At 46.3% G+C, this 27,391-nt stretch overlaps 1 protein-coding gene across 1 annotated transcript in view; it reads left to right on the plus strand.

The window, feature by feature from the left end:
* Window positions 1-27,391, plus strand: part of SIK3 (SIK family kinase 3) — a 112,906-nt gene that overhangs the window by 67,429 nt on the left and 18,086 nt on the right. The window contains exons 5-20 of the mRNA XM_083163164.1: window positions 105-229; window positions 1,258-1,381; window positions 3,476-3,594; window positions 5,156-5,266; window positions 5,390-5,527; window positions 5,665-5,742; window positions 11,194-11,303; window positions 16,233-16,389; window positions 17,987-18,142; window positions 19,103-19,173; window positions 20,202-20,345; window positions 22,551-22,704; window positions 23,633-23,758; window positions 24,233-24,333; window positions 25,944-26,053; window positions 26,134-26,464. Of these exons, the coding sequence (XP_083019290.1) occupies window positions 105-229; window positions 1,258-1,381; window positions 3,476-3,594; window positions 5,156-5,266; window positions 5,390-5,527; window positions 5,665-5,742; window positions 11,194-11,303; window positions 16,233-16,389; window positions 17,987-18,142; window positions 19,103-19,173; window positions 20,202-20,345; window positions 22,551-22,704; window positions 23,633-23,758; window positions 24,233-24,333; window positions 25,944-26,053; window positions 26,134-26,464 (2,155 nt within the window). The remainder of the gene's footprint in view (window positions 1-104; window positions 230-1,257; window positions 1,382-3,475; window positions 3,595-5,155; window positions 5,267-5,389; window positions 5,528-5,664; window positions 5,743-11,193; window positions 11,304-16,232; window positions 16,390-17,986; window positions 18,143-19,102; window positions 19,174-20,201; window positions 20,346-22,550; window positions 22,705-23,632; window positions 23,759-24,232; window positions 24,334-25,943; window positions 26,054-26,133; window positions 26,465-27,391) is intronic.

The raw sequence follows: 27,391 nt of genomic DNA on the forward strand, positions 1-27,391 counted from the left end.
AAATCTGAAGCTTTCAGTGCTGTTCGAAACAGCAGCATTGAATAGACGAATCCCGTCATTACCATGTCAGTGCACAATACTGTAATCCGTATTCCTTTCCATAGATTTTGGCTTCAGCAATCGTTTTACACCAGGGCAGCTACTGAAGACATGGTGTGGCAGTCCTCCATATGCAGCCCCAGAACTGTTTGAAGGAAAGGAGTATGAAGGACCCAAGGTGGATATCTGGGTGAGTAACAAGTCCGTGAGTTCAAGCAATGATTGCTTATGATCTGAAAATGGACACTGTCAAAAGCTGCGTTAATATATAGGGAAGGACTTTACCGAGCACCAAGCTATAGACCAGTGCACACGGGGCGATTTAAGCTATTCTAGCTGGCGAAATGGTCAATAAACAACCTTATCGCCAGTGTTTTTTTTTTTTGTGTTGTGGGTAATAAATCGCTAGGAGCGTGCTTTTGCAGCCAGCCCTTAATTGGTCGTAGGTGCATGTTCCTGTGATTATGGCTAAAGATTGCTGGACGCTGGTGGACAAAGAACTGTGCACCAGTGACCAGCGATTTTTAGTCAAAATGAGGTAGAGACAGAGTTGCTTGCAATTTTCAGCCAAAATCGCTGGTTGCTGATGAAAAAGGTACACTGAGCAATATGGTCGCTGAGCAATATATTGCTGAGAGATAGTAAGCTAAAATTGCTCAGCGACCATTTTTTGTAAAAAAAAAATATAAACTATTATAAATGATAGAATATAAACTATTAGGCTCAACAAAGAACACATGCTCATATCAAATAGAAGAGAATTCCAACTTCTGAGGAAGTGATGAAACGCGTAGGGTTTGCACTAATCCTTTTTGGTTTACCTTAAGAAGCATTTTTTGATATCCTGGTGGTTTTGCTAAAGAATCCGGAGTTATTCTGTCATGTATTATTCTTGAAGTACATATCATTTTACCTTTCATTAAAGATGTCAGAAATGCAATGCTATAGCTGCAGTTGTGTTGCTCCTGGTCAGGGAGAGGTGCTCTGTCTCCACCTTTCCTTAGACTTTATTAGTGTTAGCATGGACTCCAGTGCTCCTTAGGAGGTCCTCTGTGAGGCATGAGGAAAAAAGCTCCGGTACCCCACCAACTCCTCCTTGAGGACATCACTCCTGTGTAGTACGCAGTGTGAACCTGCAGACATTCATATGATTCATTCCTTGCGCTCACCCACTACTGCCTATGATCCGCCCTAAACCGTCTCTCTTTCTCCATGCAGAGTTTGGGAGTGGTCTTGTACGTGCTGGTCTGCGGTGCTCTCCCCTTCGATGGAAGCACATTACAAAACCTGCGGGCCAGGGTCTTGAGTGGAAAGTTCCGGATCCCATTTTTCATGTCCACAGGTACCAGATCCACCCCTTGTGTGCCGTCATAACCATGTGATTTCTTATGTCAGGATTTCATTTATACTGATTTGTGGAATGCATTACATGGGGATGTTTGTCTACTTGGCTGTGAGCATTAAATGGGTTCTCAGTTTCTGGTGTGGGGATTCCCTGACCGCTCTAAAAGCTTCTGGTATCTACTGCACAAGAGGTGATATAATAGCGCAGACAGGAAACGGAGGTCTAGTGCTAGGTCCGTTTCTGATTCCAATAGATTTACATTTTACATTACCAGTTATTTATATAGCGTACACATAGGGTATTCTGTTTGACTCGCAGCCTTGCACGTCCACCAGACACTAACCGACCCCCCCCCCCCCCCCCCTTACATGCTGCGATCCTCCCGAATGGCTACAAATGGATGTTTAGCATAAACATCCATTCACAGCCTTGGGTACGGGGAAAACATCAACCAATCATCACCAAATGATTTCTCCAGCACTCGCAGATCTCAGATGCCTCTGTGGGCGCTCTGTGTGGGAAGCGGGCAGGCAGCTGACAGCTGCTGATATCAGATGCCCACACCTGTGTCTTCGGGGAATTACCATAAGAATGCCCAGCCTTTCCTTTGGAACGCCATGAAACGCTGGGTGTTGCCATGGGCGAATCCCCTGGCCCGCTGCCCCATGCCCCCTGTCTGCACTGTTGTGTGCGAGTGCCAGCAAATCCTTACACCGTGGCCATTCGTACACAGCGGCTGCACATGCGCATAAGTAACTATGGGCAGTCGCGAAAGAGCACGCCCCTGCGAGTACACGCAGAGGAGCGTATCAATCAGAATAGGGGCCATATTCCACAGCGATTTGCAGAAAATCTGTGGCCATTCACATTACTCCCTGCCCCAGCGGAGCTTACAATCTATATTCCCTACCACATGTACACGCACACACAGACATTCTAGGGTTAATTTTGTTGGGGGCCAGTACATTTTGGGATTTGTGGGAGGAAACCCATGCAATCTCAGGGAGAATATACCAACTCCACACCGTTAGGGCCGTGGGGGAGAATCAAACCCACTGGGGCATAGTTGCATATGGCCATAATGTAAAGTCCTAAAGACAAATCCATGGGCGTGAAACATTATTTTCGCTTAAGAGTAGATGTGAGCGCGAGGGACGCGGAGCTGCCACATTTTTTTTCTCCAACTTTTTGTGCTTTCTGCAATGGTTGTAGTGTGTATATGCTGGTTATTCCGGGTTCATCGCTGGCGTGCTCTGTAACGAATGCCTGTAAATTGGCAGACGTTTGGTCATTAAAGAATCCTCACGCTTTTCAAAACAATTAGAGGAAACATTGTTTAAAAGTTGTAGCTAGACCTGGACAGAGGGCAGCATTGAATGATGGTTATGTGACATGGTGACGAGTTAAATTTTTTGGAGCCACGTGCTCTCCGCTTCCTCTGTCCGCACCATAGTGCTCAGCCCCATTTCCTCTGCTCTTCTCTTACTGTTTCCTTTGGAGAACTATTAAGCTCCTTCAGGTTGTCCGTGTTGTCCGTGGAGATGACGTTTGCCTATACTAACTAGCCCCTCCTGCATGTCTCTGCCTTTTTATCACGGACGTCCTCACGTCACCTCAAACTCCATATTTAGAAAAGGGTATGGATCATTAGGTCTCCACCAGTTAGGTCGACATGGGTGTAGGTCGACAGTCAAAAGGTTGACATGGAGCTTTTCACTGTTATTTACCTGAATGTCGACATTGACACTGGTACCCTCGGCACACTTTTTTTTTCACCCACCTCGCTGTAGTGGATGTTAGGGCATGAATGAAATACTGTACCACCTGTCGGCTCAAAAAAAAAAAGGTGAAAAACCCCATGTCGACATTTGTCGACTTTCACTGTCTGCCTTGCCCATGTCGACCTAATGAAATGTCGACCTTTCTGCATGTCGAACTAATGGTGTGGACCCTATACATGTCAAGCTAATGACCGGATCCCCTTCAAAAGCAGAGCTTATTATATTCCTGCTGGATACAGGATCATTTTTGTTTTGGCTGATTTGTCTGACCGCCCCCCCCCCCTCCCTCCCCCCTTCGTCCTTCCCACAGAATGTGAGCATCTTATCAGACACATGCTGGTTCTGGAGCCCACTAGGCGGCTGTCCATGGAGCAGATCTGTAAACACAAATGGATGTGCCAAGGAGAGCAGGATCTTGAGTTTGAAAGGGTAAGTGAACACGGAGTTCTGCGGTCCTAGTCTACCCGGCAGGTGTCAGAACGTAGAAGTGGCCAAAGGCAATTTAATGAATACTCAGTAATTAGAGACTATAATGGAAATTATTGCAGCGTTCAAATGAGTTGTATGAGGAACTATGCCATCCATTTGTAACAGACGATCGGGCCGATGTACTAAGAGAAAAACTAACAACCGATCAGCGCTTAATTGTAATTCTTACAAACAGCCTGTAACTTGGTTAGGTGCTGATTGGCGGGGACTTTATCTCTCTCCAAAGCTTACTATGTCCCCTTTCTTAACATCTGGGTTGTGGGGTTGGACTATTTAACCAGATTGGGTTTCCTGGCCAGGTTCTGCTGGGGCAGTGGGGAGAGGGATGACAGGCTGCTGCCGCAGGACAGCCTCTCTCCCCAGCTCATCACACACTGCTCCGTGCCGTGTGCTGAACTGCAGGGAGAGAGACACCGCTGCAGCGGCAGTCATCTCTCTCCCTCTCGTTTAATTTTTGTTCACGCACGCCCCACCCGGTGGCCACGCCCACTCCATTTTACTAGGTTTCGGCTGACCTTGCATGTGTTTCATGTCCTCAGTCCATTATTAGAAAATAGCATCAAAGAATATAGTAAAGCCTACAATTTTAAAATAAGGTTGAAGTGAGTAAAACATTTCCTAAATACCTTGTTCACGATTGTTCTGCATATGATCAATCCCATAGTAAGATTCTCTGAGTGATGCCTGTGGACAGGACAAATAAATTGCAGGAATTACAATATTATGCTTCGGCAACACATTTTGGGTGGTATTTAATGTTGGGGGCTATTTCCGACAAGGGAAATGGCGACCCCCTCCTATTCAATGCTGCCGTTTCCGACAGCGTTGAAAGCAGATTTTGACGAAACAGACTTTAAAACTAGTCGGATCTGTTTTGTCTTTTTGCCGACTCGCCCACTTTTCGACACTCGACAGATGGAACATTGAATTCCGCCTGTCGAGTCTGTCAAGCAGAGCGACAGTCGAAATCCCGGAATGAAGACCGCGATTTATGGCAGTGGTTCCCAAACTTTTTTGAACTTTTTTAAAGTATCCGAATTTTTTTTCACGCCGCCCCTAGGCCAAAAGTTTCTTATCGAGAGATGTAAACAAGAAAAAAAAAATTAAGCAAATTTTGTTAATACACTTAGGTATAAGTATGGGGTGAGGGACAAGGTTCACTTCTGTTTGTCCGCATAGGGGGTATTTAATCCGGGATTCGGACTGGCGTAGCGCCCCGATTGTTGGAATCCTGGGCTGTTTTTGTTCCGTTTGACAGCTGGAATTCAATGTTCCAGGTGTCGAGTGTCGGAAACTCCGCTGATCGGTGAAACCGGCTGCAGATTGTCGAAAAACAGCCATGAATTCGACAACCCGTGGCCGTTTTAAACAAAACCGATCAGACTCCAAGGCACTCCAGGGTGCCACAGCACACAGTTTGGGAATCACTGCTTTATGGGATGCAGTGCAAGGTTAACATAAATCTGTTACATTCTCCATCCATCCATCCTTTCTATTCCAGTTGATAGCAGAATGCCAACATGTGAAGTTGGAAAGGCAACGGGAGCCTCTGAATGAGCAAGTTCTACTGACCATGGTGGAAATGGGGTTGGACAAAGACCGTACTTTGCAGGTGACTTGCATCATCTCCTGTGTGCCTCTGTTCCGTTCTCCTACACTGTGTTTTATCCCTCCTCCATTCTTCCCCCTCCTTTGATCACTTGTATGATCCACGTTTGTCTCTCCTACCCTTCAGTCTCTGAGGACAGACGCCTATGACAACTACAGTGCTATCTACAGTTTGCTGTGCGAACGTCTGAAACGACACAAAACTCTTCGCCTCCCTAATCCACCCGGTGCACCTCGCCCAGTGTACCCCGCTTCACCGTTACAGGTGAGCTCTCTACCCTGTCTGAAGGGTTCCTGTGTAAGGTTTTATGTTGCTAAGCATTATGGGAAATTCAAGACCATGTGGTCAGTGATGCATGCTTTTCTCACTGTGTTTTACATGTATATCTAATTGCCTTACAGGCTGATGCCGCTGGTAGTGCAGTCAGTATGAACGTGCCCCAGGTTCAGCTTATCAATCCTGAGAATCAAATTGTTGAGGTGAGTACAGTGATCAGGAATTGTGAAGGCACCCATACATGGTACAATATTACTGTGCGTTTTGAACTAGATCGCATTGCATGCGATGCGATTGGGACCTAGTTCAAAAAGCACGGGCTGCACAGACTTTATGTGCTGTGCGCTGGGATGCCCGCGGGAGATGGCATCGCACAGCACCTTCGCACCGTGTGTGTGCACCTTGACTGGTTATGTTCTATACAGCAATACAATCCATCCTGGATGAGTCCTCTGCTCGTACTGAATTACAGCATGAAGTAAGCCGTGATTTCTGGCCTCTGGTACATTTATGTTATTTATATAGGCACAATACGGTAATTGGCGTATTTAAAATCCAGGACACTTTCAGCTGTGGTTACTTAAGCGTCTGAATTAATGGTGCTGTCCATTCTGAGAACCACCCTTTACATCATTGCATCACAAGACAGACTTTCTGCTCAGACCATGTGCAAGAGTCTCTTCAATTTTGAAGCTCATTAGTGTAAGGTTTATATACGCTCACAGACGTTCGCCCCGTGCCTAATTTTGTTAGAGGTCATCCTGTCTTTTAAAGATACAAGTTTGCATACTGTGTCTATAGAGGAACTTTTAAGATGTGTCAGTAAGGGATCGCTTTTCTTGTAGATTTGTTGCTGGAATGGTCAGCAGCTCACATTGCTGTAGCCGATCACAAAGTTTTCTTTGAAGTTTGAAGACAATATACTTAATATGTGAAATGAAATTACACATTTCCTCTTAATATGATTTTTCTTAATTTCCCAATAAAAAAAAAAAAAAAAGAAAGTTTACACCAGGGGTACTGAACATGTGACACTCCAGCTGCCATGGAACTATGCATCCCAACATGTACAGTTGCAGATCTGAGCGGCTTCTGTGGCGCAAATCAGCGCAAAATGAGGCGCATGCGCGCGCGTGTGTGTGTGAGAGAGACGCTCGCAGCAATGGATGCTCACACGTGAGACGCTTGTGTGTCCCTGTCCTGACGAGCAGTGTGCCGGCTCAGCTAATAAGCATGGACCCCATCTGTATGTTATTACGGGCATGCTAAACCTTCGGCTAGGCATGTGGGGAGCCACCTATTCTCTACACCTGGTGTACACCCGATTATTTACTATTTTACTGTTAACAATAAAGTTATTTAACCCCAAAATACAGGAAGCCTTTATCAGAGTTCAGGTACTTGTTCTCCCTGAAAACCCAGTGGTTCCCAATCTTGGTCCTTAAGGCACCATAATAGTTAAGGTTTTAATCAGTATGTCAATCAGTTTGACTAAACCATCTTTAATCAATAAGATATCCATAAAACCTGGACTGGTAGGGGTATATTTACTCACAGATGTGGAGAGATTACCCACAGATTGTGCTTGTTATTTATTTTGCACATTCCAGACCAAGCCTGGCTACCAGTGCCTCTCCAGCTGTTGGTGAACTACACATCCCAGCATGCCTTGCCACAGGTTTACAGTTCCCTAATAACAAAACAGTTGCAACGCTTGCTGGGACCTGTAGTTTCACAGCAGCTGGAGAGCCATAGGTTGGCCGGGCCTGTTCCAGGAGATAGTAGCTAGAATTTGGTTGCTATGGGCAACGTCTTCTCTACACAAACCCACACTTTAGTAACTATTCATCTTAGGTCGCCTTGTGGACCAAGGATCGAAACACTACCCCAAATGTTACAAGTCACAAAATAAAATAAAGGTTATGGCTCAAGGGTTGGATGGTGTTATGAAAGAAGGTTAAGAAAGTACACAAAAGTACACATTTATAAAATAAAAACGTACCAGGAAAGACTAAAAGATCTTAATATATGGTTTAGAGCAGAGAAGGGAAAGGGGGGACATGATATAAACTTTCACATATATCAGGGGCTTTAACAAGGTACAGGTGGGAGACATTCTTCACAGGAAGAGGAGCAGCAGAACACGAGGACATGCACTGACACTAGAGGGAGGAAGGTACAGGTGGGAGACATTCTTCACAGGAAGAGGAGCAGCAGAACACGAGGACATGCACTGAAACTAGAGGGAGGAAGGTACAGGTGGGAGACATTCTTCACAGGAAGAGGAGCAGCAGAACACGAGGACATGCACTGACACTAGGGGGAGGAAGGTACAGGTGGGAGACATTCTTCACAGAAAGAGGAGCAGCAGAACACGAGGACATGCACTGAAACTAGAGGGAGGAAGGTACAGGTGGGAGACATTCTTCACAGGAAGAGGAGCAGCAGAACACGAGGACATGCACTGACACTAGAGGGAGGAAGGTACAGGTGGGAGACATTCTTCACAGGAAGAGGAGCAGCAGAACACGAGGACATGCACTGACACTAGAGGGAGGAAGGTACAGGTGGGAGACATTCTTCACAGGAAGAGGAGCAGCAGAACACGAGGACATGCACTGACACTAGGGGGAGGAAGGTACAGGTGGGAGACATTCTTCACAGGAAGAGGAGCAGCAGAACACGAGGACATGCACTGACACTAGAGGGAGGAAGGTACAGGTGGGAGACATTCTTCACAGGAAGAGGAGCAGCAGAACACGAGGACATGCACTGACACTAGGGGGAGGAAGGTACAGGTGGGAGACATTCTACACAGGAATAGAAGCAACAGAACACGAGGACATGCACTGAAACTAGAGGGAGGAAGATTCAGGGGAAATTTGAGGAAGAATTACTTCACAGAAAGAGTAGTAGATAAGTGGAATAGCCTGCCATCAGAGGTGGTAGAGGCAAATACAGTAGTATAATTTAAACATGCTTGGGATAGGCATATTGGTATCCTTACAAAGCAATAAGGATGAAATGTGGTTTGAGGTAACATGTTTATAAAGGGGCAGACTAGATGGGCCAAGTGGTTCTTATCTGCCGTCAAATTCTATGTTCAAAACAAATTAGAACTGCAATACAAAGAAATCTGTAGTTTTGACAATGTCATTTAAAGTATAGGCAATGGACGCACGCTGGTGACGCACCCTGTGTTGCAGTTGTAGGGGCAATGACCATATTAGCGCCCGTGAGCTTGCACTCTATTCGACGGTCATGCCATTTTAGCTGTAGCCCTGATACCTAGAGAAAGTCCGGTCTTCCCTAAATAAATAATAAAACCGTCACTTGGGTAACAGAACAGTTTTTTTTTTTAATCCCTGTTTACCCCAATTAATTTAGATTCCCCCCCCCTCCCCCCCCCCACTTAGCAGCATACTAATGTCCAATGAGGTGTAGAGGCCGCCATGTTTTGGGAAATACTCACTGACTCATCCCAATGGTAACACTGATTTTGAAGACAGCCCTGAGAAGTTGATATGTTATGCATTGCAGGGATGTTGAATAGCTATTGCTGCAATTTTTTCACGTCTGCTGAATTGTCAGCATATTGAACAAGTGACATTTACATCCCTCCATTCTTTTAGCCCTGAGTAATCATTCTGAGACTTGAGACGTCTCCTACTGCAGCGGTCACCAACTGCAGCGATCCTTCCTGGGTTTGGGACCTTGTAATTACGCTAGTTGGGAGGAGGCTGCACATTGAATATCGAAAACAAAATTTCTTGTTACAGCAGCAAACCTTTGCATAGGGTAACAGCGCCACCTGCTGGCTGGACCGAAGCGTTGCTCAAACTTCTCTGTATCAACAAACCGCAATGATTTTTCACAAATGACATAATTGCAGCTACAATTTTACGTAATATTTCTGAATGACAAATACTCAATATTTTTTGTCACCTATACGAAAGCATGTTCAATGAACAAAACAGGGATCTGGAACATGTTCTATCAAAAGAGGGTTAATCATTAATGCTTTTACATTTACTGCCCGACTTATAGTATTAGAGTTAGCGCAGTATTTGCACGCGATAGCAGGCCCGGATGACTGAGACTTCCATATAGAGATCCTCTAAAGAAATGGCTGGGGCAATATCCCCGAATTAAATATTTAGCTTGTTCTACAATATCTTAGACACTGACACTGGTGCTTCATTTGGGCACAAAAGACTGTTTTACAGGGGACACGGTCACTCGGTCAACAGGGTTGGAAGGTTGACAGTCAAAATGTGGACATGGGTTTTGAGAATTTTTTTTTTTTGGTGCTGACAGGTGATATTTAACCCATTCAGTGGTGTTTTTTTTTTTTTTTTAGGGAGTGCTCTCCACTGGGCGAGTTTTTTTTCTGGGGAGCACTCCCTAAAAAAAAACACTGCTGTCTCGCCGGTTCCGGGCATCGACGCTGGACTGCCAATCAGCCGCTGCCCGGCCCTGTGCCCCGTCCCTACATGCGTCGACCGGCCTGTCATAAGCATGCAACAGCCGGGTGTGTGTGTGCGCGCTGCGGAGGAGGAGGAGAGGGAGCCGGGCAGTTCAGCGATGAACTCAGTAGTGCTGCCCGGCGCTAATCACTGCCAATCCCGAGAATGTTCCTGGCTTACTAGCCTGGGCATTAAGGCATAGGCCGGTAAATTCTCTGGATTACCAGTGAAGGGGTTAATACCATAACGTCCACTATGTCGACATTCGGGATAAAAAAAGAAAACCTGTGAAAAACTCATGTCAACCTTTTCACTGTCAACCTTACAACCCTGTCGACCTTAGCCATTTCGCCCTATTTGATCTTGAGTGGTCGACCAATGCATGTCGCACTAAATTGGGTATAACCCAGGGCTGGGCAATAAGCGGCCCTCCAGCGGTTGATGAGCTACACATCCCAGCATGCCTTGCATCCGTTTTGTTATTTGGCCATGGTGAAACTGATGCAAGGCATGCTGGGATGTATAGTTCATCAACAGCTGGAGGGGCCGCTTATTGCCCACCCTTGGTCTAACCAATGACCCATAGCCAATATACAAGCAGTCCAATGTGTGGTTACATGCCACTTCCCATCAGTGCTGGCGGACTCTCCTCCTCATCTTACATGCAGCAATTTGTAGAGAACCATTTTCCAAAATGAAATATTTGTATAAAACCATTCCATCCATGGGAAGAAAACGTAGCCCTTGCGCTCTGTTATTTGGAACAGTAAAACGAGTCTGTACCTTAGGGGTAGGATAATCTGGTTGCTGAATATTTGCTAGGGAGTGCAGGAGTTACTGACAGTTGGATGCTCCCTGTTATTAGTTGGAGCTGTGTGTCTGTCCCCTCTCCTTGTTCCCCTAAATTGCAGCTATGAATAACAATTTTCAGACAGCGTGAAAGAGGAACAAAGCGATCTCTGTTCTTGGTACATTAGGATAAATAGTCAGCTGTATTACGTTAAACTGATTTCAAACCAAATGAAATTAAGATTAAACAGACTGTATTTTTATAACCACCCTGGTTCCTATGGTATCCAGCCAACATGTGATTTATTTGTACTTTGCATCCAGTCTACAGTGACCTGTAGCATTTCCCACTATGGCACTTGTAGTAACATTTTCCCTATCTTTTATGTCGGGTTCTAGACTAATGGCACCATGAATCTAGACAGCGATGAAGGAGAAGAACCGTCACCTGAAGCTTTGGCGCGATACCTGTCGATGAGGAGGCATACAGTGGGAGTGCCGGACACACAGTGAGTTATGGTAGCGGTTTTGAGGCAGTGGGATTGTTTGCTGTGCCAACCGGTGTGGTTACCCCAGCGAAAGGTGTTTTTGTTTTGGTTGGTCAGACAGTAACCTACTTTTTCCTTTCAGCCTATGGTGGATGCTGGGACTATGGGTATTATGGGTTCTGGAAAGAACCGGGCTACAAAGAGTTAACTGCTTTATAGTAGTGCAGCCTGATAATGCGGCTCTCACTGTCGGCGCTTGAGGCAGCACCAGCAGGCATGGCAGTGGGGCTCAGTCAATTCTAAGCACCCACTAGACCACCAGGGCCTTTAAAGGAAGGAGGAAATTGGTCCCAAAGGCGGGAAACCCAGGGGAGGGTGTGGCTACAGTCAGCACCACCCCCTCATGGGACCCCAGGGAAGCCGCCATAATGATGGCTATTTAAGCGGCCTTTGTGTTAGAGTTGTTTTATTAAGTTGACCTGTCTATTCCCACCATGGCCCTATTGTACGGAGTTTATATTTTCTCCCCGTATTTGCATAGGTTTCCTCCCACAATCCAAAATTATACTGGTAGGTTATGTGGTTCCCCACAAACTTAACCCTAGAATGTCTGTGTGTGCGTGTACATGTGGTAGGGAATATAGATTGTAAGCTCCACTGAGGCAGGGACTGATGTGAGTGTTCAAATATTCTCTGTACAGCGCTGCGGAATATGTGGGCGCTATATAAGAAATATAAATAAATAACTGACAATGTGGGGCTAATTGCCTTCTTATTCCAGCCTAAATTCCAATCCTTGAAGTATGGGTTATTTAAAATACGTCATTAAGATAATTCAGCAATTTATGTCAAAATTTCCTGATCTGCTCGCACCCCTATAAACCGGGTAATAGAGTAGTTGCAGATCCTCTATGTTTTGGACACAACCCTAAATCATTTGACACAAAATGGCTCCTCTGTTGGTGGGAGATATATGCCCTGTTCAAAAATTTCAGGCGAGTCTCCTGCAAGGAGGTGGCCTGGAGATGTTTCAAAGTGAGGTTGCACTTTTTAAATATAATTGAAATCTCTGGGAGGGTGGAAAGATCCCCCCTCCATTCTGATTCCAGTGGGCATCGTAATGCTTCTCCATTGCAGGTTACAAGCGAAAGATACAAATATTGGAGTCCGTAACCTAAAATATTATGCAAAGAAAGCAGTGATATTAAAGGATCAGGTGAATTGGTAGTATCTACTGCTGTCGGCAAGGATTGTGCGAATTGTAAATTCCTGAAAAATTGACTGTTGGGAATATCACATTTTTCTACTAGGTTTGAGTAAGGCAGGATCACGCCACCCGGGTTGAAGATGTTCCTACCTGCTGCAATACCTCTATGCCGCCATTCTAGGAATTTCAGATTTTGCAGGCCAGGTGTAAAACATTGGATTCCCCCAAAACGTGGCGAAAGAGGAAACGTAGCGTCTCCAAATGCATTTGTAAATTTATCAGCCATGATGGATACGTAGCTTTAAAAAGGATAAGTATAATAGGAGAAGTAGAGTTTATTAGGGTATGCGGTGATAGTACTGTCGGGGAGTAAGGGTAGAATATACATTCTTCCAGTTTTCTATTACTATAGACGGATCCATTAGTGAACCAGTCCATAATATAATGAAACATGGCCGCCTGGGAGAAGGAAGGTGGGTGAGTCATACTGAACTCTCAGTCTGGTTTTAGCAAGTGCAGTCTTACTACTGGAATCCTGTTTTTTTTCCCAGCCCATATTAATTTTCTAAATATTGAATTGAATTTATGTGTATCAGAATTGGTTATGGTCAGTGGGAGCATTTGTAGAATGTAAGATAATTTAGTAAAGGCGATGCTCTTGATAAGTGAATCTGCCCATTAAAGGCAATGGTAATGACTTCCAGTTGTCTACTAGCTTTGTGACGGAGTTAAGCAAATCTAACTGTGAGGGGATCAATATACCGAGATATTTGAGTGGTGTTTGACAGATGAGGGAGGGTAAAGGGTAATGGTGATCCCTGAAGAACAGCATTATATATTGAACATAGGGGTCCCACAATTTGAGGGGCTTATTTGTAGTATTCCTTCGTTAGACCATCTGGTCTGGGAGCCTTGCCTGATTTTAGGCATTTGATGACTCTTGGTCACTTCAGTTACAGGGGCTAAAAGGGATTGGGTATCGTAGCTGATAAATTCGGGAGGTGGATGGAGTCCCAGAATTTTTGCTTATTAACTGTGTGGTCGGAATAAAGAGAAGAATAATATTGGTGAAGGGTATCAGAAATATTTTTTCCTGAATTATAAGATTGTCCATTCCGATCAACTAGGGATATAATAATAATAATAATAGTAGGAGGGAATTGGTAAATTAGCAAATTAGGTTACTTATTTGATTTGTTGCCAAATCGATGATGCCAGCATTGGGTTACAAAAGTAGATCTAGATTCCTGTTGTTGGAAGTAGGTTATCAAATAATGATTTATGATTCGAAGAATCATTTTTATTAGAGTGTGTGGGATTATGTTTAAAATGTTTGTATGATTGAGTCAATTGTGTTTGCATTTCAATGTAAAGTTGCGAAGAATCCTTTTTTCTCTTAGAGCAATAAGAGATCAGTTCACCTGGAAGTACTGGCTTAGATGCCTGCGAAAATAGTATCGGAAAGGAGGATTCTGTGTTGTTCTGTTTGTCGGTTACCCACGTGATCTCAACCACATCTCTAAATTTCTTTGAATTAGACAAATATACCAGGGGGAGGTATGCAATGTGCCGGCGCTATTTCCGACGTGGGAAATAGCGGCGTCTCCCTATTCAATGCTGTCATTAACGACAGCATTGGTGTGGGATCACGGCAGAACGGGCCCGACTTCAGAAGCTGTTGGGCCCATTCTGCCGATACCAGCCGTGGATTGTCGTTATCCGGGCCGTAGATCGACAATCCACGGCCGTTTTCGCGGTCCCCTTTGCGCCCATCAGCAGACGGGGCATCGAATCCCGTCTGTCGTTATGCGATCGATCTGACTGCAAACGGGCCAGGATGACGGCTGTCGGTGGGGATTGACAGCCGTGATCCCAGATTGCATCCCCCCCCCCCGTGTATCTCCATTGTATATAAGGACCATTGTTGGGGTGTGTATGTTAAAAGTCGTCCAACACGTGGCATGGTCCGATACATATGGGTTCTATACCAGTATTGTGACTATGAGGACATAAGGAGGAGGAGCCTAGCATGTAATCACTGTGTGACAGGGTGTTGTGAGCCCTAGATTGCGGGGTCGCCAGGTGTCAATAAGATGTAATTGTGATAATTAAAAGCGGATACCACGCTTGTGGGGCTGCTCTCCGGCCTGGGACGTGGGAAGCCCTATCCAAATATCTCTCCAGTTACAGCACTCCCATTTGAACTCGCATAATTATGCTAAGTTCGCAAAAGGGGCCGGCGAGCTGGCCACACGTTGAATACTGAGGAAGTCAGAAATGAGGAGATGAGAAAAAGTGCAGAGTGCTTCAGCGAGATCACAGGGACACAGAACAGTGAGCGGTGAGCCAGATTCTCAAAAAACATTGAATACTCCTCTAAAAGTTCTAACATTTAGCTGATACATACCAACATAGCGTGAATGGAGCGGATGGATCAAGGCAACTTATTGGGTAGTGTGGGCATGCAATGCGTTGGCGTGTACGTATTTCATGTCCCTCACATTCTAGGGGAAGACAAGACAAAAGACAACAATGGAAAACGCACAAGGATGAAACAAAACACAAAAAGAGAGCAAGTGCAATCTCTAACGCAGAATGATTATGTGATCACACAATTGAATTATTGTAAATAACTGCAATAGCTGTTAATATCTTTAAATGCCGACTTCCGGAGGTCCAGTCAGTAAATAGCCACTGGATATCCTGAAGCTGTCTGAAATCAGGGAAAAAAAACAACAAAAAACTATGACCACCTCTGAGAAACCAGGCTCGCACCAGCCAATAATTTCAGTAATGAAATGTCATTATCAACCGTTATAAAACCGCAGTATAACTTAACCGAAGTAGTCCGAGATATCGTGTATACCATTGCACCCATCGGGTATTAGACAGGAAATAGATGATAGTCTGGAGTAAACCCTCATCGTGTAATGTCATTATGCACATCCATAATAGTACCAACAAGGCAGGTAAAAGAAGACTTATCTCTATAACCACGGGTGCCCGACAGTCATTTACCCGACGCCGGGATCCCGACTGTCAAAACGCCGACAGCCGGGTGCCCGACGGCCACCCCATAGAGAGAGAATAGAATAGTTGGCTCGCTATGCGAGCCACCGTGCCCGCAGCATGGCTTTTTTGTGCTCGCCATGCTGTCTGACTCCGGGCAGTCGGGATCCCGACGCCGGGATAATGACTGTCGGGATCCCGACGCCGGGATAATGACTGTCGGGATCCCGACTGTCGGAGTCCCATACCACACCCATAACCACAGGAGGTAGAATTGGTGAAAAATTGTGTCGGGTAACCTCAATGGTTAGTAAAACGAATGGAGATAATCAGTGTCGTACACTATGCAAATAGAGTAGTGTGTCACAACAAATGGTAAGTTGTGTTTTACCAAAGTGTATACCAAGTCAGCTGTCACCGTCTGGGGGAGTAGGATTGAATGAGGCCTGAGATTCTTCTGAAGTTCCCCGTTAGCCACTGATGCCTGAGCTTTACTATATAGCGCGGGAGGTGCCTGAGCTTTACTTTATAGTGCCCATCCTTTTTGTACAACGTTGTATTCCACATTGTGTTTGCAGTGTCCTATGATACAAGGATTTACCGGAAGTACAAAAGTACATTTTTATTATATTGTGGCATAGGTTGTGGTTGATTTTAATGTTAGTTTTGATTGACCGCTTTACTGTCATGATCGCCCGCAGTGCTTGTACTCAAGCTATTATTCTACCTTTCAGCACTGAGGGTGGGACAGAGGAGCTGCAGAAGATTATTCCTGGATTCCCAAGGGTCGCTCCACAGACTCCATTCCGCCCAGTGACGCAGAACACAAACACTCTCCACCCCCTGCTACCAATGCAAAATATGCCACCCAGCGGCCACATTGAGTATAAGGTATGTACCCACGGCATCACACTCATCACTTATATTTAATATAGAGGAATGACAATGCACATCCAGAAACGTAACCTGTATTTGGAACTGTGCAATAAATATCCCCTTTAATTTTATTCATTCTGTCCAAAATGTAGACACCGGGCATAGTGAGAACTGCTCTCATCTTCATTACATATTAACTCCAAGTATTGGCAGATTGCTCACATAACATTTTTTTTTTGATGGTTCTGTTCATAGGGCCTGATTCAGACCTTTTCGCTATGCAGCGTATATTCTCTGCCTAGCGAACAAGTGATGAAACGCACCTAAGGGGTTCACTGTGGGGTTTACACATGCGCATATTTGTGTGTGCGCAAACCCCAAACCTAGTGAACGTATTTGGCCTGCAGCGCGCGGTTCTGAATCACCCTCATACTACAGGACATTGGCTAAAGATTGGTGGCTCATGTAATTGCTGTATCACACAGATAGAACTCTGGAGCAGATGGGTTACGCCTGGAAAAGTGATAAAGTGGAAGGTGAGAACGCACCAGCCAATCAACTCCTAACTTCAAACACAGCTGATTGGCTGGTGCGTTCTCACCTTCCACTTTATCACTTTACCATGTTCAATACATCTGCCCCTCTAATAAATATGGCTAATGTGGCAGAAGTACTGTGGGAAAGAACTCCAAGCTCATGCCATTTCTATTACACGCCCACAGTTCAGCCTCTTTCTCCGTTTATGTTCCGGTTACCACCCGGTCTGTGCCCGTATTTGCACATGCATTGCATTGGTCTCCTCTTGTACGCACAGTGAAGTATACAACTGCAGTGGTGTGATTGGGTGACCCAAAATCCTGGCTCTACATACATCAGTCCAATTTGTGTATGTAGGGCCTGATTCAGGCACGGTTGCAGCTTGGCGAAACTTCAACAAACTGCAAGTGGCGGCGTTAGGTTGCCCTGTACAGGGCAAGGCCATCCCAGGTGCCGCCCCAGTTTGTATGCACATTGCTAAAGTGTGAGGGATTCGCAGTGTAGGGAAGTACTCGTACATTAGCAATCTGAAGCCAGTCACATGCCGGCCATGTTCCCCAAGTGCTGCAGACACACCTGACCGCTCCCTCTAAAGCGTAGCTTCCCGCAATGCTTCATTACTACCGCCTCCGACCGGCACGGAAACGGTGATCGCAGTTTTGAGGCTCGTACATGTGCGCTCTGATGCATATGCGGAAATCGGCACATAGTGATTTCCGCACTTGTGCGATGGGGCCTGAATCAGCCCCAAAGTCTGTGGGAGGTAATCAAGAACACTGAACCTACAGGCGGACAACAGAACAAGTTCCACTTTCCTCAAATCCTTTTCTCTGAGTCTCTAAGGGAATGATTGACAAGCTGACTGCTCCACCTATTGGTCTTTACCCACAGCAGTGACTCTAAGGGGTACATTTTCTAAAGCTTCTAAATATGAAAAGAGGTAATGTTGCCCATAGCAACCAATTGGAATCTGCGTCAATCATTTTTAAGATGCAATAGAGAAATGATAGACTGAATCTGATTGGTTGCATTTTTACCTTGGCTGAATGGCAAAGACATTCTCTTCCGTTTTCAGGAACAGTCACTTCTACAGCCTCCTACCCTTCAGCTCCTGAATGGCATGGGGCCGCTTGGACGCAGAGCATCTGACGGAGGGGCCAATATCCAGTTACATGCGCAACAGCTCTTGAAGAGACCACGCGGACCCTCCCCGCTGGTCACTATGACAACTGTGAGTGTACGGTGGCTCATAGGGAATGGTAACCGCTCTGTGTGGGGAACGTGGGAATAAAGAGATCTCTGTACTGACCAGACTGAAAAGCATACATGCAATAGACATAGCGCACACGTATTCCGCAGCACTTCATTCACATCAGTCCCTACCCCAGTGGAGCTCAGTCTATGTTCCCAACATACACTAACACGCTAGGGTTCGTGTTAGTTTGAAGCCAATTACCCTAAAATATATTTTTAGATTTTGGGCTGGGAAACGTACCCGGAGGAAACCCACACAAGCACATAGAGAATATACAAACTCCACACAGTTAGGGTCATGGTGGGGATGGAACCCATGACCTCAGTGCTATGAGGCGGTAATGCTAACCATTACACCGTCCGTGCTGCTGAGTTGTATAAAGATTAGGCATTTATTGAATTCCCTTTCATACAATATATGTAGCACAGCATAGAAAAAGTATCACAGGAGAGATGACTGTCCTCATGTAATAAAATATAATGGTAAAACCCTGTCGGAAGGATGTCAATTGTGGTTCCTCGTGGCTACCACTAGGGGGGGTACAATGGAGCAGTTCAATGGTTGCTCCATTTAGACACCAGTTAACTGCGGGGATGACATTTGAGCAGAAATGTGTGTGAAGTTTGTGGCGTTTGAGCACACTAACCAGGTATTGTAGATGGGATAAGCTGCTAATCCCCGCCTGTTAGGGCATGATTCGCCTGGTAAAAATAACTTTTGAATTGTAACTCCCAAGCTCCATCACATGAATAACCCCCTTAATATTAAACAAAATATTTATCCTTTATTAGGTGTTACGAATTCAAAGTTCCGATCCCAGATAGATAGATAGAGAGAGAGAGACATTCTTGTTGTAGTATTAACATCTAGATGTGGTGCATGATGATTTAATGTAAGCTCTTTTACCATAAATGGTTTTTGCTCCGTCTTCCACAGGCGGTACCGGCGGTTACACCAGTAGATGAGGAGAGCTCAGATGGAGAGCCTGATCAGGAGGCTGTGCAGAGGTAATGGTGGTGTCCCTTACATGGCATTAGATGACCATCCGTATCCTGTCATCGATGATGGGCATATTTCAGGTGTACAGCACTATAAATGTGCCGTTTCCTGCTTTGCACCATCAGCTGCACGACTAACTCTAGCAGAAACTATGGGCGGAATTTAATGCTGCCCGAGTTCAGCGGCAGTGCCAGATGTCTGCCAAACTTGGACATGGTTTTTTTTAAGGGGAATTAACTTACTGGTTTTCACCTTTACAAAACGTCTGAGTTTGGCGGACATCTCGCACTGCTGCTGAACTCGGGCGGCATTCCACCCAATATGTTTCACAATGCACCAAGGCATCGGAGAACAGCTGTAGAGGCACTGGTCCTCTGCTTCCCTTGCTGCAAGTCTTGTCACATTGTGGCCACTGGTATCTGGCAGCCTTGACATTACCCAGGTGACTACATTCGAAGCAGAATTTCAAGCACATATCCACATTTACAGACATTAGGTGTCATTTCTTTTTGAAACTCCAGGTGGCACCCTTGTGTGCTGATCAGTGTTCATTGGTTTTATGGTTCTTTTTGCTATTGGGTGCCTTAGATGTTATTGTATATAGGATTACGTGTGCTCAGCTACCCTGAATTCTGTACCCTTGCGATACAGTATAACTAGCAAACGCTTATATATGTCTTAATGTGCATACTAAGCGATTTACATGCAGTTTGGCCACGGTTTATGTGATTGCGGTGATCAATTGCATAAAAAGCATCCAAACTGCGTATATTTGACAGCAGGTCCCATCTCACTGGAGACTGCAGAAAGGCATGGTTTGTATTGCATGTGATATATCGTATGCAAAAGGACCACATACTATATATCGCATGCGATCCTGCCGCCCAGGAAGGTCCGGGGCGGCTCAGTGGAGGTTTGTAGGCGACTTTAGTGATGAAAGGTAAAGGAATTTGTTCTCCTTCCGTTTGTAAGACGGCATGTACTAGAGAGAAACTGCTGTCTTGGGATGTCCTCTTTATCAGTATCACAATTCCAGGTATCTTGCCAACCGCACCAAGAGACACACATTGGCAATGACTTGTCCTACAGCCGAGATTCCTCCAGAACTGCAGCGCCAGCTGGGCCAGCAAGCTTTTCGTAACAGAGTTTGGCCGCCACACCTAGGCCTAGACCCACACCGGTGAGTACCTGGGAACTGCTATGCAATGTATTATGGGGGGGGGGGGTGTGTGTGTGTGTGTATTAGGGATACGGCGGTAGATATATGAAGCAGTGATAAGGGAGCAGAAGTGGCCTATGGCAACCAATCCGCTTTTGTATCATTTGATATTATGCAAATTAATAGATGTTACTTCAGTGCTGATTGGTTGACATGGGCCACTTCTCCTCCGGCTCACTTCTCCTCCCTTATCACTGCTTCATACAGTGTAAATACTCGGGTAGATTTATTAAGCTTGGTGAAGTGATAAAGTGTCTGATTTTTATCACCGGCCAATCAGCTACTACCTGTCATTTTACAAACCAAGCCTGTAACTTCACAGGTAGTAGCTGATTGGCCAGTGATGAAAACCAGACACTTTATCACTTCACCGAGCTTAATAAATCTGCCCATAACAACATATGGACATCACTTCTCTGACATTAGATGTAGATGGCCTCATCATGGTGACATGGTAGTTAGCATTGCCGGATCACACTACTATGACCCATGTGTTCTGTTCTGTCAAATGTCCTGTTTGTGTGTAGTTTGCATGTTCTCCCCATGTTTGCAGTTTCTTTGGGGTGTACCGGTTCTTTCCAACAGACTTCTTGCCATCTGTCTGAATGTGTGTTAGTGGGTGGGGAAGGGGTTCAGTTGGGACATTCTCTATGTAGTATTATATATATTGCACAATTTATATGTAGTTGATAATCTTTATGGCCTTTTCTATGATTGGAGAACAAAAAGTCCTGTTTTGCTGGGAATCTGTCCAAAGGTGCCCTGCACACCTTTGACCAGTGAATGCATACGTATTTGTGCAAACTTTGTACAACACCCACTGATTGCCACGCTGGAGCAAATAGACCGGTGAGGGGGCTGAAGTCTATACGGAAAGGCAATCCAGCAGTTTTCCACTGCAACCTAAGGTTTAATTAACGAATGGTACTTGACAAGTAAATTGGTTCCTTGATAATAATGATACCGATGTAGCCACTAACACTGTTCCATGTACGTAAGGCATAAGGTCCTTACCCAAATGCTAGTTTAGTCTGGGTGGGGGTAACCTTTTGTATCAACCTCTCTGATGTGGTGAGATAATCATTATCTGTCCGGCAGCAAGAATAGCGGGAAACCGCTTAAGACTTTGGCCTGATTCAGTCCTGTTGGTTAGGCCGCGTATGTTCGCAGCCCAGCGAACAGTTTTACGCCACCCGACCAAACATCCGCTCCCCCCTTTCCACCCCGCTAAGCGAATCCCCTCGCATGTGGCTTCGATAATAAAAGCCAATCTAAATTTACTTTTATTCCCACAGCAGATCGCCGAAAAAGGGGCGGGCGCTGATGTCATGAGATGCACGCGCCTGCGTTCCCAGGGAACGCCCAGAGTTTTTATGGGTACGCCCACAAAATGGCAGGCGTTTCCCCTGCCCGCCCCCTTCACGTTCCCGGGGTTTGCGCATGTGCATGTTCGTGCATACGCAGACTCCGAACATCGAGGATAAGGCCGAATTCGGAACCCGGCCGAACAGGTAGTTACTGTATACAAGGCATCCGTCCCGATGCCAGTAGACATAGCAGTTTACTGGATTTGCCATTGGCGGAGGTACAGTAGGGCTGGTTCTCAGTTGGAAGCAAAGGGGAAAACCATGTAACATTTGAATCCAGTACAAACCGTGCAACAATACAAGGGGAGCGAATACATATATTGTTTTGCATGCAGGGTATATCCTGGCTACTTTTGCATGCAGCCCATGAATGCCGTGTCAGATATTGGGGGGTCTGCGCATGTGCGAACACCTTTGGCCATTATCACACTCGCCAAGGCATTAACACTGTCAGAGGAGGGAAGGGGGAGGGCAGGGGAATGGCCAGCGTTTTATGAACACGGGCGTGCCGATGCCTGCTCGGGGTGGGAGGCCAACGCCAGCGACCATAGAATGATTTCTCTCCCCTACGGCCGCATGCGAGGGGATGTGTTCTCGTACATATCCCCTCGCATGTTAGAGAGGGGATTCAGTGGCGTGGTGTGGTTGCCTGGCAGCCAGCGCTTACCTGTTTGCTAGGCTGTGATTATACAGGCCTGAATCAGGCACATAGTACATCTCCCCCACCTGCATATTGTAAGCACAGTTCTGGCGGGAAGTCTGATGCATTCATTGTCACCTGCTATATTTTACCTTTCAGTTCCATGTACAAAGACTCAAACACTCTCCACCTCCCCGCCGAGCGCTTCTCCCCAGTGCGCAGGTTCTCCGACGGCGCTGCCACGATCCAGGCTTTCAAAGTTCACCTGGAAAAGACCGGACACACCAACAGCAGCATCAAACAGCTGCAGCATGTGAGTGGCCCCCGTGTGCGTGAGACGGGGATTGGGTCTTAGGGTCCGCAGTAATTAGATCCACCACTATTGGTCGACACATGGAGAAGGTCAACATGCGTTCGACATGGTCAAAAAGTCGACACAATCAATAGGTCAACATGTTTTTCATGGCTATTGGTGTCTTTGTCAACTTAAGTCGACATGGACACCATATGGGGTGTACCGCGTGGCTCGCTTCACCTGCCATGCTTTGGGCGCGGTGACCCGATATACTGTACTTGGCACACTATTATATCCTCCCTCTATGTCCACGGGGATAGTTATGAAAAACAACCTTTTTAAAATGGAAAAACTCGTGTCGACCTTTACTGCGTGGTCCTGATCCATGTCGACCTTTTGTGCATACCGAATTTTTGCCCCGGTCGGCCTAATGAATTTTGACCTTTCGACCGCTTGACCTAATGCATGTCGACCGTTTGACCCTATCGACCTAATGCATGTCGACCGCTTGACCCTATCGACCTAATGCATGTCGACCGTTTGATCCTATGGTCCTAATGCATGTCGACTATTTGACCCTATCGTCCCATTGACCCTATCCTAATGCATGACGACCTTTTGACCCTATCCTCCTAAAGCATGTCGACCGTTTTCATGTGTCGACATATTGACTATCGACGGCATCCCCATGAGACTGGGCGCCAGCCGCTGCCACACATCCGCCGCACTGGCCTGATTCCATCCAACCAGCGATCCGTACTGTAGGTCCTGATGTGACCTTATGGCTTCCTTGGTCTGTGTCGGGGCTGCATGTGCCGCTCCTGTGTACGCTTCAGGCCAGTGTATGGGTAATGTTTATCACATATGCATCGGTAATGCTGATTGGAAGCCGTAGAACACATGGTATATAAATGACATGGTTAAATGGTGTACGATGACATTACAGGAGTGTGAGCAGCTGCAGAAGATGTACGGTATACATATGGATGAGCGGACCTTCGAGCACACCCAGCATCAGCATATCATGTACCAGCAGGAGCATCAGCAGCACATCCTGCAGCACCAAATCCAGGTACATCACATTCTCGCCCCGTGCATGCTGCAGGCTGAGCGCCTTATGAGTCTGGTTCTGGAGCAGACGCTGCTGCAACTGCGATAGCGTCTTTTACCGTAATGCTATTATCAGCATCCAGTCTGAGCGGCTGCAGCGGAAACACGATCAGGATTATGACCTACCCCATGCTGGGCCTCCAATGTGAGTTTACATCCAAAGCCATGCTTGCGACACACCCATAAGGCAGAATATATTCATGCTCCTGTGCAGTCACCATCCAGGAACACCCGGTTCTGCGGTTCCATGCACAGGAACCTTATAAAGATTTAGACACATGCAGGTTTGCAAAAAAAAACTGGCATTGCGCCTGCTGCAGAGTCAGTACCTGTATTGGGTATATAGGCTTGTGGTGTTGTGCTATATACAGTATATATGCTTGAAGTGTTGTGCTGTCAAATAACTGACTGCGGTCCATTCTCTGTTCCGTTTCAGGACTGTATCCATCCTGCACAGCCATCACCACCTCTCCAGTCGTCGACCATGCTACCAGCCTGTGAGAATCAGCCTGCCATGCTTACTCATCAGCTTCAGAGGTACTGGTCCAGTGAGACTACTTCACATGTAACAGAATGACACCAGGGCCATGGTGCAGTGATAGAGACATTATTGTCGGAAACATTTTTGTTCCTTAAGCACACAACATGTGTGGTGCTGCTAGCGGTGCCGTGTGGGTGCGACAGGCGTTACACTTTATTTAAGTCAATAAAATTGAGGGCCAGATGTATTGTGCCTGATAAAGTGGAAGATGATCATGCACCAGCCAATCAACTCCTACTTGTCCTTTTTTTAAACACAGCTGATTGGCTAGTGCTTTATCACCTTCCACTTTATCAATGCTTTATCACTTTACCAGGCTTAATACATCTGCCCCAGTGTTTTGGCCCTGTTGAGTGCTCCTGTAGTGTGAGGACCCAAAGATCGAATCGCAATCGAATGGTACGCAAAATGCATTCCATTTGAATATATAGTACAGATTTGTGCTATATAGTCTTGCCTGACAAGGCTATTTTTATATTCGATTTACATTACACGGGTGCGCGCATTGGGATCGAGTCTGCATCGAATGTAGAAAAACCATCCGGTTTTTTAATTCGATTTTTCTCTTCGATTTTTCTGCTATAAGCAATATCGAATAGAAAAATGGTGCATATCTCGCCATGTGTACCCTCTATAACATAACTACAGGGAGTGTAAAGGGTAAAACTGGTACGTCCGGCAGCTATACTTGCGTTAAGCAGGAATTACATTTTCTTTTTTAATGCTTCTCCATTTTAGATTTCCAAGTACTGTAGTAGGAAATGGATATATATCTCACGGGCTCCATTTTTGGCTTGAGCAAGATATCTAGATAAGCATCGGAAACACCGTTGTGTACTTCATAGTGTTTCCCATTCATTATCATGATGCTGCTAGCACATTGCACAGCCAGTGATCTACACTTATGTGAGACAGCTTCAGGGCATGTACCTGGGACTTAGGTCATTGGTAGTAATTCTGTGTATTACAGCTTGAATCTGCTCCTCTCTGGAACTTACGGGGCGTACGCACAGGACGATTCCAGGGCATTTTGTAAGCGATCTTACTAGATCACTTAGAAAATGCCCCTACATCGCTCGGTGTGATAATGATGCATGGCCCAGCACGTCGCTAGCCCCCGGCAATTAATATCCAGCATGCCCGGTAAATCTAGTAGCCGTCGATTTCAGGACCAGAGTTCTCACCACAAATCACTCAGCACAGCACTGACACATCCCTGTGTGCGATCTAGCATCGCCTCGGACGCTCAGCATATCTCCTGGTGTGTAGTCCCCATTAGGTCTGAACTTTTATTGAATCAAACAACGGATAAATGCAATTGTCTGAAAAATAAAGCTGGTGCCTTCGGCCGGCCGTGTCTGACAGCCCAGTTATATTGCGTTTTATTGATCTATGCTCCCTGAGATCGCATTACGTGGATAGTGGTAGTGAAGACGGCAGCCAGGGCTTTTATAGATGTTTGGTATTATCGCTATGCAGAGCACACAGTCTGAACCTACTGCTCTGAGTTATTATTACATGCTCCTTATTACTGCTCTTTTTGCATTTGTAATTTATGCCCCATGATATTCTCATCACACTGACCACCCGCTTTGTTCCGTTTCAGATTGCGGATTCAACCTTCCAGCCCCCCGCCAAATCCAGCCAGCAACCACCTCTACAGACAGCCAAACAGTAGTCCTCCACCCTCCTCCAGTGCCATGCTCCAGACTCACGGTACGGTTCCCGGTCCTGACCGGCGCGGTGCCTGACTTATGTATTGCAGTGGTTCTTATTTTTGTTCTTTTTTTCTGCAGGGGCCCCTACTTCCACTCAGTATCAGGGGATGCCGGGTCACAGTGCTATTTACCAGCCTTCCAACACTGGCTCCCCTCCTCCTAGCATTACACTGCCTCGCATGAGCATACAGCAGCAGCCGCCGCAGAACCAGCAGCAGTCTGCTCAGCATGTCACCATCCAGGTGCAAGAGGCGTCCGACATGTCAGGAGCTGCGCGGGGCGCTCCAATCAATCCTTGTGCCAACCACATACAGATGCAGCAGCGGGCGTCCTTCATGGCTTCTTTGGGCAGTTATACCCACCGGCCGCTGTCCAAGCAACTGAGTGCTGACAGTGCTGAGGTGCACAGGTACAAGATTGGGAAGATGAGGGGTTGGCGTAGAGCAGGGGAGAAAGTCGGTCTCAATGGTACAGAAAAAGTAATGCCCCTTCCAGTGTATTACCTTGCTGAACATTCCCTGCATCTGCTGTCTACAGATGGCATTTCTAAGTAAAGGCCCATTTCTCGTAGGATGAGAGAGATTGGATATGGGGGTAGTATGGAGAGACGCGGCAGGCAGTCTGTGCATCGTGGGTAAGAGATTAATATCGGAGTGGGCACAGACTGATTCAGACCCGCTCGGCAAATTCGGTGCTGGGACCTATCTTGCGGGTCTGCGGATGCATAGCAGCGAATACACACATGTGCACACCCGAACTATCACAGTCACCAAAGCACAGCGCGGCACGCTGGGGGATGTCGAATGGGGCACCCAGAATTTCTTGGGGATGCACCAGAAAAACGCTGGGCGTCCCTATGTGAATGCAGGCACGGCAAAGACTGGAGGGGTCACATGACGTCAGCGCCCGCAACCTTTTCTTCTGCGGCAGACGTCAGGGGCCAGAGGGATTACATTGGGTAGAGAGTGAGGTCACGACCTTTCCAGCACCAGAAAGGATAAAACTTCTGGACTGCCCAGAGACAGCCCTGGCTCCTCCCTCCTCTACCCCGCCTCCTAGGCTAGCTTACTTTCAGTTTTGATTGTGCTGGCAGGAGCCAACACGCATTTTGAAAGGGCTGCTGTTAAAGCAGCTTAAACTTCGTTTTGAATTTTTTTTTTTTATTCTTATTTTTACACTGACTGGAGTCAGTGACAGAGCAGCAGCACTGGGGGTCTGTTAGATCCCTGCACTGCGCTCCATCACCCGGGACCCGGCAGCCCAACACCACCCACGTGGCTCCCACAAGCGGAGGTGTTCGGCTGGCTCTGAAGCACTGGAGAGCACAGCCGCGACG

Source organism: Crinia signifera, chromosome 19, assembly GCF_055691185.1.
Source record: "Crinia signifera chromosome 19, ASM5569118v1, whole genome shotgun sequence".
NCBI classification, from domain to species: Eukaryota; Metazoa; Chordata; class Amphibia; order Anura; family Myobatrachidae; genus Crinia; species Crinia signifera.